This window comes from Plectropomus leopardus, chromosome 13, assembly GCF_008729295.1.
Source record: "Plectropomus leopardus isolate mb chromosome 13, YSFRI_Pleo_2.0, whole genome shotgun sequence".
NCBI lineage: Eukaryota > Metazoa > Chordata > Actinopteri > Perciformes > Serranidae > Plectropomus > Plectropomus leopardus.
The window spans coordinates 23778411-23787524 of record NC_056475.1 but is presented as its reverse complement, the minus strand read 5'-3'; the positions used below and the strand labels follow the sequence as shown (position 1 = coordinate 23787524).

Here is a 9114-nt window from a genome sequence, read left to right as displayed (position 1 = left end):
CTTTTGTTACTTTTGTGAAACGGCAGTTGGACTTGCTCTCGAGCGCTTACATTTGTGTATCTAAAAAGTAGAGACTCTCAGCAGGAGTCGCTTATATGTCAACATTAGCATCTCAACTAGACTGTTAGCAAAAAGTTTTAACTTGTAGAGTTAAAACTTCTGAACACGAGTATAGAAATATACTGTGTTTGCACTTAAGTAATTGAAAAACAAAACAAAAGCCGCTTGTTTACTGACCTAACAGTTAACTTCTCGGCGTTGAGTTGGTGTCCGTTGTACCGTTGTACCGTTAGCCTCCTGCCGGTCACCGTCGACATGAACTCGTATCATGTTTTGGAGCTTGTGGGAGAGGGCTCGTTTGGTCGAGTTTACAAGGGAAGGAAAAGATTTACCGGCCAGGTAGGTAGCTTTGGTTTGAAAGGTTTGATAGTCGTGTTATTGCTTTGTTTAGCCACAAAGTTTCAGCTCGCATGTGTCTGTGTTCATCAGGTGGTGGCTCTTAAGTTCATGCCGAAGGTGGGTCGCTCTGAAAAGGAGCTCCGGAGTCTCAAGCGGGAGATAGAGATTATGAGAGATCTTCAACATCCTAATATTGTTCAACTCTTTGACAGCTTTGAGACTGAGACTGAGGTATGTTTATTATCGCCTGCTTAAAAGACACAGAATGTTGTTTGCAGTTTTTTTTATTTTTAGGTAATAGTGCCATGACTAAATTAAAATTGTCTGAAGGAATTGTCTTAAGCTTTTGAAACTTAAGCATATTGGCAACAAGCAGCTCAACTAGAAATATCCCATAAACTAGCAAGAAAATTACCACAAATTAGCACACAAAAAAGAGAAGTAAAAAATAGTTATATATCAAAACAGAGAGTGACTGAATGAAAAAAGTGTTAGAATGAAATAATAAATATTAACAGAAATATTTTTTTTCCTGTAGTGTAGTATTGAATATGTTATTATAATAATTGTTCATATAGTTTTCTTAATATTTTTTCCCTAGTCATTTGGCATTTTAAGTGTTAGATAAGTGTTAGATCTTTTTTTTTCTTTGTCACGTTTTTTGCAATGTGTGGGACATTTCATGCCAAGTTGCTGATTGCCTTTTTCCCTGTATCTCTATATTTAAATACTGGCAAAAGGCGTCAGAACACTTCACAAGAAAACAGATGTTGATCCAGGTATTAAAGGGTTAAAAGACTTAACTTTGTATTTTAAAAAAAGGTCCCTCTCACCTCTTAACGGTGCAAAATGGTTTAGTCTGTCCCAGCACTAGGATTCCTCTCCTAACGCAGCTAAAGCTGAGTGATGCCAACGTACACTGTCATGCTTAGTCAGAGAAAGGAAAAAGGATGAAAAGGATGAAAGAAAACAAAAATCAAAGGAAGCATGACAGAGACATGGATCAAGAGCAAAAGGGTGGGGGTCCTACAGAGACTGCTTATGCATAGGGCCTAGAATTTTGTGCTACACCCCTGTCTATCATCTTTGCATTTGACTTTATAATAATATGTTTCTAACAGGTTGTGGTTGTAACAGAGTACGCAGAGGGTCAGTTGTTCCAGATTCTTGAGGATGATGGGCATTTACCAGAGAGCCAGGTATTCATTTTCAGTGCACAGAGTCATGACAGACATCATCAGATTTATCATGGTTTCTCATGATCAACATATTCTCTTTCATTCCTTCTTTCAAGGTCCGTGAGATCGCCTGCCAGCTGGTCTCAGCCCTGTATTATTTACACTCCCATCGCATTCTTCATCGTGACATGAAACCACAAAATATTCTGTTGGGGAAAAGTGGAGTGGTGAAACTGTGTGACTTTGGGTAAGTAGATGTTCATTATTTTAAAGAACAGTAGCCGTGTCGATAATTTCCTCAAAGAAAAACTACATGTGATGCAATCTTGCTGCAGGTTTGCCAGAGCCATGAGCGTCTCCACCTTGGTGCTGACTTCTATCAAGGGAACACCGCTTTACATGTCCCCTGAGCTGGTGGAGGAGAAGCCGTATGACCACACTGCTGATCTCTGGTCTCTGGGATGCATACTCTATGAACTCCACACGGGGGCGCCTCCGTTCTACACTAACTCCATCTTCCACCTGGTGCAGCTTATCGTGAGGGACCATGTCAAATGGCCAGACACCATGAGCGACTCCTGCACGGTACAGTACAGCTACAGTCTGCATAAAGATGGAATTGAACAGTGAAAACTGTCAGCCTTATTATTTTTTTCAAGGTCTCATCAAGGCGACCTAAAGTTGTGCTTAAGGGCAGGACCATTGCAGAGATTTTAGATTGTGGTTTTGGGTCACAGTACCACCCTTACACCCCCAGCCCAGTTCAGATGATTTTGACCAGATCCCTGAAAAACAAATTCTAAAATAGCCTGCCCTCCTCTCCTACTTTCTTGGCATAAAAATAGTCAAATATATAATTTTTATTTCTTTTTTTTTGTTAGTTACGTTTCAGTGTCAGTCATAAGGTAAACTGCACTTCAGGGGGAAAACCTTCACGTTTGCCAAAAATAACAAATCACACGCCTGGTAAAGGGCAGACAAGACATTAGGAGCTTTTTTATGCCTCACTGCTGGAGTTAGTCATGCTGGAGGGCAGTATGTTTTTGGGTTGTTTGTCTGACCATCTGTCCCATTGTCGTGAACGTGATATCTCAAGACTGCCCTGAGGGAATTTCCTCAAATTTGGCACAATCACCCACTTGGACTCAATGATGAACTGGTTGGAATTTGTTGGACAAACGACAAGGTCACTGTGACCTTACTTCTGTCTCATTCTCTTGAACGCAACATCTTAAGTAGGCCTTGAGGGATTTTCCTCAAATTTGGCACAAATTTCCACTCGCACTCAAGAATGAACTAAATAACATTTGGTCATTGAAGGTCAAAGGTCACTGTGACCTCACACAACGTGTGACTCTAATCTTGGGTGCCCACCTTGAAGGTGTGGTGATTGCATCGATCTTCTGCGCCGTGGGATGGAAATGTGTGTGAAACGTCCATGTGTTTTCACAGACGTGGATGTAAACTGTATCTGCAATTTGACTGGTTCACAGAGGTATACAAGGGAGGGAGGCTGTAATTTATATTTCAATTTCATGTATGAGAAACAGAAAATATTGCCTTAATCACAGTGCTTATCTGATATTTGCCTTTAAGAATTTCCTGAAAGGTTTGCTGACCAAAGACCCTCAGAAGAGGTTGTCGTGGCCAGACCTCCTGCACCATCCCTTTGTTGCTGATGGTGTTTTAGGTGATGTTTAAACTTTTCCAAATATGCACAACACTACTCTTATATGTCTGGTTTTGTCAGTGTTTTTCTCATGTTAATGTGTTGGTACAGTGCTGTCAGACACAGGCCTTTTCAGCCCTCTGACAGTCACACCCAGCCCAGACATGATGGCACTGAAACTTCAGCAAGTGGCAGAAAAGACGGTGCAGACTCCTGGAGGGAGCAGATTGTTGCGAAAGGCCAGGGAACAGACGAACAGTAACAGAGGGAAACCAGTCGGCAGCGACAGCGCGAAAGTGAGTCACAAATGGATTTTTCATTCTCAAATTAGTCGCCTGGAAATTTACTGAGGAGCTTTAAGCTGTTCGCTGTCCATGAACAGAAAAAGGATGGAGTGGGAAATGAAAGGGCCAACTCTGCAACGGCAGCAGCATCCCTGAGAGCCAAGCCTCGCTCTGCTGATGTCTCTGTTACCTCGGGTCAATCAGTCATGACAGCTGCCAGTCAAAGCATCCAGAATCAAGCTGGCGTAAAAGCCAAACACAGGTGTTTATTGAAGTTCAGAATAAAGATGCATTATACTACCAAAACAGACTGAGGTGTGTGTTCACCATTATGTGCATCTCCTCTGCAGGGGTCAGATCAGCAGGGACTATGAACAGGAGTTCCCCTCTGTAGAGGTCGGACCGCGACTAGTGCAGAGATGCAATGAGGACAATCAGACCGCACTGCAAAAGCAGGTCAGTGCCAGCTGCTTTTTCTACTGATAAAAAGACAGTCTGTATTTATAAAATATCTCTAATTTCATAATATAGATTATATATTCTCTTCCAGTCCCAAATGGGTCTTGATAATTAAGAAACTGTTATCTTAAAGGAACATTTTTACCAAAAATGTTAATAATTTCTTGTTCTTTTAGGATGTTGACAGTGAGGATTACTGGGAGAAACTGGCCGAAGATTCAGATCCAAGCGGGCAACAGAAAGAACAATTTAACCACAGTGCCGTAATATCTCAACTTAAATCCAAGATCCTGGCATTTAAAACTCTGGTAATACAGTTTTCAATGTGGCATCAATTGATTCTTTTTGGAAACAAATTTGCATTTAGTCTCTTTTTTTGTTTGTTCAGTTATCAGGTGGCGTTGTTACAGAAATGTGGCAGATTCACCTACCTCTGAGGGTCATAAGCAACCTGATTCTGATCTCTGACCACGAGAAGTCAAACCAAATTGGTCATGAACTTGGACTACCCCATGTCCTCTTTGATGCTGTCTGTGATGCTGTAGAAAACTCAGATTCCATCAAGGTTAATGCTCAGGAATCGCAGTCAGCATTGCATTATTCCTGCACCAGTATCACTGACTTCTTTCCACTATTGTATTTCCTCAGCAGCCATGGCGTGTGCAAACACTTGCAGAAATGATTGTTGTGCTCATGGTCTACTGGGAGAAACACTGTCACTCTGTGGAAGAAGAACACAGGTTTGATTTTTCCTTTTTTTTACAGAAGCAGATTTTTTGATTTGTTGACTGCTGTATGTGTACAAGTGAGTGACAATCACATATCCCTCAACTATTGCAACTCATCATCTGTTTTCTTACTGCAGACTGGAAGAGTTCACCAAACCTTTTGTCACAATACTCAGTCAAGCAGACCTCATTCCTTTGGCAGTAAGTACTCCTTACACAGAAATGGTGCTATAAGGCCGCAACAAAGTCCAGTCTCTACAGCGCCTTTGAATTTTTACACAGACCCAAACAACTGCGGCATCATGCCTATCCAGTTTGTAATTTTAGATAGCATGCAGTCACTGCAGAATCAAAAGAGGCATGACGGGCGTGATGTTTAACACAACAAAGTTGGCCTCTAGTGTGACATATGTGCGTTGGCAGCCCTTTCTAAACAATAACAATTGCATAACATGGCAATAACAATCAATTTGTTTTTGTAATTTACAGGCATTTAAGGATGTTGTTCTAACATCTAAGTTAGCCGCTAACTCCACATAACTCCACACATAAGACAGTGTCAAAATGTCACACCCATCCTGGCCATGGTCCTGTCCTGCTGCCTGTCCCTTTTATACAGACACCATTGCTGCAATGTTACCACCTCCTGTTGCCGGCTCAAAACAAATAAATCTGTCTCCCAATTCCACGATTTTAATTTTTACTCAGAACAGCGAGGTGTGATATTGCCGCCTCGAACAGGCAGTGTAAAGGGGGCTATTTAAGTTAGTATGTGTACATAAAGAGCGACTCTGGTAATTGGTTTATGTTTATATAGCCTGCCAGTTGTGTAACATGATTGATTTTGTGATCTCTTCTTTAGCCTCTGGCTGCCTCTCTCTTGTCTCTGTTAACACAACATGATGTTGATGTTCATGTCGACGTCAACAATCTAATCTCCTTGCTGAAAAACCTGCGTTTGGACTCACACGAGGTACTGAATCTGTTTTAAAGTAATGCAATGTGCAATAATTTTACACTTTTTGCAAGTTTAAAGTGATCCATCATTGTCTCCTGTGCTTCATCAGCCCCAACTCCCTCTTCCTCCTGGCTGGGGACTCTGTGACGGCCTCCTGTCTTTGCTCCACGACACACTCTCTGAGGTCAACTTAAACTAAAATGTGTTAAAAAATTTATTTTTTTTTTGATGATTGGACTCCAGAGATAAACCTGCAATGTCTTCATTTCTGTCTTTTAACAGCATGAAAACAGCTCCGGATCCTCATGTTTGGATCCCGTAATGTTTCTGGATCTATGGAAAAAAATTGGCACTTCACTGGCAAAGACATCACCAGACTTTTGTTCAGAAAATGGTAAATATACGTGTCACGTAAGGCCCTTAATATTTAAAAACACATTAAGTGTCTACTCATTTTTTTCATTTTCTTTTTACCTCAGGGCTGCATTCCTTTCTGTCTACTGCGCTGTTTATCTTCACCAAGGATCCATATTCGTGCATTCCTCTGTTTTCTGACCCTGAATCAAAATGTGTTTCCACTCTCGGCCAGCTGCTGGGCACTGACTGGTTGGTGTTTAGATTTGTTAACTTTCATTTGTACCACCAGTCTTAGAGCAGCACAGCTATGACGCCTGGAGCTGACAATAACATCTGTTATACCCTACAGTCTTCCTTTGTTTGCTGAAAGCAGTCCTGGGAGACTTGAGGTGGATGTGAGTTATGACAGTCTGTCCGTGTTGAGCTGCCACTTGTTGTGCTTTCCGTTTGCCCTGGACCTGCCTGCACACACCATGTCCACGATTTTACACTTGTATGACAGTTGTGGTATTGCTGCGAGCCTCCTGCAGGTGAGGGCCTTCCCATGCTCCAATAAAGACCTCGCTAACAAACATAATTCTCTGATGCAACATAGGCTAACTCTTGCAAAGGGCTCTCATCAGCCACACACTACTGTACATCTTAATGCCTCTGAACTTTCGTCTTGTTTGTTGTCGGCTGTTTGATCTGTGACGACTTGTCTGGGTGATTTTGTTTTTTTCGTGCTTTGGCAGGTAATTCAAACTACCCCCCCTCTGCTGTTAGAGCTACCTCTCTCCCTGCTGAGCCGTTTGCTCCTGTGTGACCCTGCGCGCTCTGTTTCCCGCCTCGCAAAAGCTGCTTGTGGTTTTTTCGGACCACCCGAGGACGCTGCCTCCAAGCACCAGACTCGGCTGAGCAGAACTGCCAGCTCTCTGCTCTCTGACTTGCTGCAGCTGGATGTGCTGTGGGATTCTGCTGCGGAGCTCTTAACTCTGCTGTCACAAGTAGCCCGTTGTTCCCCAAAGCCCGCCCGCCTTCAGCTTCACCTGGAGGCGTCAGCGCTGCACCAGGCGCTGACTCACTCTTATGACCAGATCAGGGCTGCCACATGCAGACTTTTGGGGAATTTGGATCCGTTCAGGCCTCCTACACTACACATGCTGCAACCTGACATTTTCAAAAGTATGATAGACTGTCTTCATGACTCCCACATGCTGGTCCGCCGAATAGCTTGCAGGGCAGTCGGGAACTGGTTGGGGCATATTGCAGCGGGGGCAGGGTTTAAAACGGGTAGGTCCAATGGAAAGGGCAGTGACACTACAGGGTGGGGCAAAGGGAAGCGACAAAATAAACCCACGTGTTCACAAAGGGAGGCAGCAGGAGATTTGTGTACTATAGCAGAACAGGAAGTGGACGATGAGGAGGGGTGCAGGTGGGTAAAGGAGGCCATGAGGTCAACGGCCATGCTGGCGACTTTGATCAGTGACCCCGACGCCCTCACACGGCGTCACTGTTGTGCAGCCCTGGGAAACCTGGTAAATGTTGATGGAGCTGTGTCCTTGTTGTTGGAGGAAGACGTGTCTGGCTTACTTTTGAGAGCAGCGTGCACGGATTCCCAGAATGCAGTGAGACAAGCTGCCATAGCAACCCTGTGCCTGTACAGCGAGCAAGACGCGATCCGTCAGGTAATGCAGGTTACAGGAGGGCAGATTTTGACATTTCAATGAGTTTGTTACTGTTTTTCAAATTTGGATAGATAGACCTTCGTTTGAATTTAATCATAAGAGTTTTTAGTTTATTCGTGTAAGAAAACAATTCACATTATTTTCTTAGAATGTCTTTAAGGCTTAGCTCCTTAAAACTGTTGGTAGGTTTGCCTTGAGCTCATTAAATCCTTTATATAAACGTGTTTAGTGGTTGTAGTTCACAGCATAATCTTTACTTGGGTAGTCAGGTATTTTGCCTCAATCAGTCTCACCTCTGTGCATGTGTCAGCACTTTAAACAAATATTTTGAAGGTACTCACTTTCTTTTGCATTCATTTGAAGGTGCTGAGGTCCCTTGATGCCAGTAAGAAACTTCTTGAGGCTTCACAACACGCACCTTCACAGTGTGACTATCAGCAACTCATCAGACAGCTGTAAGTGAGACCACTTCACCAGGAATGATGGATTTAATGCCATGTGTAATTAATTCTCCTTCCTTATTTTAATACGTCTTCCTCCTGTCTGAAGCAGTGTGGTAAAGGACTACAGACAGTGATCATATGCCTTTTTATATTATTATAAGTGTTTTTTTTATTTAAAAGTGAACTTAACACATAGAATAAAGATGGGTCAAATAAAAAGCAGGCCTAACTTTTCGTAAAGGAGAAACACTAGCTGTGTGTTGATATAAACTGTTATTACTGTCAACTGATGTTTCAGTTAATGCTAGTGTATGCTCAAATTTTTATAAGAAAAAAACAATGAAACTAATCGAAATTCTACACAAATGATGGTGATTTTCCTTTGAATTAGAAAAGAGCTTTTTTTGACCTCCACAATAAGAGCTGAATCTAATATAGTCGTTATATGAGCAACATATGGGTGGGGTATAAAAAAACAAAACTTTTGCATCAGAATTGTTTGTCTGCTGTCACAGCTGCCAGGTTGTGATTATTTCAGTCGATATTTTGCGTGTGTTTAGGTGTACCGTCTACAGATGTAAACGGACTCCGTGAGCCTGTGCTGACTCCCTTTAAAAACTGCGCACGTTATTCTTTTAAATGTACTTATAGGGCTTGTGTTTTCTTACCCGAATTGACCGTCTCAGGATAGAGTGTGTTTTGTGCTGCACGGATTTTAAACCGTATTTAGGTAAAATTGTAATTTTTTTTTTTTTGGCTTTAAAAATAAAATTGACTTGATTTATTAAACGGGCACTGCGAGATTATGAAAATACCAAAACAAGCAATTGTCGGACGTTGAATTAATTTTTCATCTCCTTTTCATTTTTCTTAATTTTTGCTGAATATCTACGCAAGAACGGCTCAATAATGACGACGATAAAAACTATAATTCGCCTCAGTGAGAGCGTGTGAAAAGTGTGTGAACGGGCC

General features: G+C 42.1%; 1 protein-coding gene across 1 annotated transcript; it reads left to right on the top strand.

Annotated features, from left to right (window-relative positions):
* Positions 1 to 315: 315 nt before the first annotated feature.
* Positions 316 to 8357, top strand: stk36 (serine/threonine kinase 36 (fused homolog, Drosophila)). Its single transcript, XM_042499233.1, has 20 exons — positions 316 to 399; positions 490 to 630; positions 1521 to 1598; positions 1694 to 1824; positions 1913 to 2162; positions 3174 to 3267; positions 3358 to 3542; positions 3629 to 3792; positions 3881 to 3986; positions 4166 to 4297; positions 4378 to 4554; positions 4641 to 4729; positions 4855 to 4918; positions 5580 to 5690; positions 5785 to 5859; positions 5958 to 6069; positions 6155 to 6281; positions 6382 to 6562; positions 6767 to 7699; positions 8063 to 8357. Exons 1-20 carry the CDS (start codon positions 316 to 318, stop codon positions 8156 to 8158), a joined length of 3330 nt encoding a protein of 1109 aa, XP_042355167.1. The 3' UTR covers positions 8159 to 8357.
* The last annotated feature ends 757 nt before the right edge of the window (positions 8358 to 9114 follow it).

Bases quoted from the DNA above. Each gene is read 5' to 3' on its own strand.
- stk36 (XM_042499233.1), top strand. From the start codon at position 316: ATGAACTCGTATCATGTTTTGGAGCTTGTGGGAGAGGGCTCGTTTGGT. The intron at 3,543-3,628 runs GTGAGTCACAAA...GTCCATGAACAG, and splicing joins TCGGCAGCGACAGCGCGAAA to AAAAAGGATGGAGTGGGAAA. The intron at 6,563-6,766 runs GTGAGGGCCTTC...GTGCTTTGGCAG, and splicing joins TTGCTGCGAGCCTCCTGCAG to GTAATTCAAACTACCCCCCC.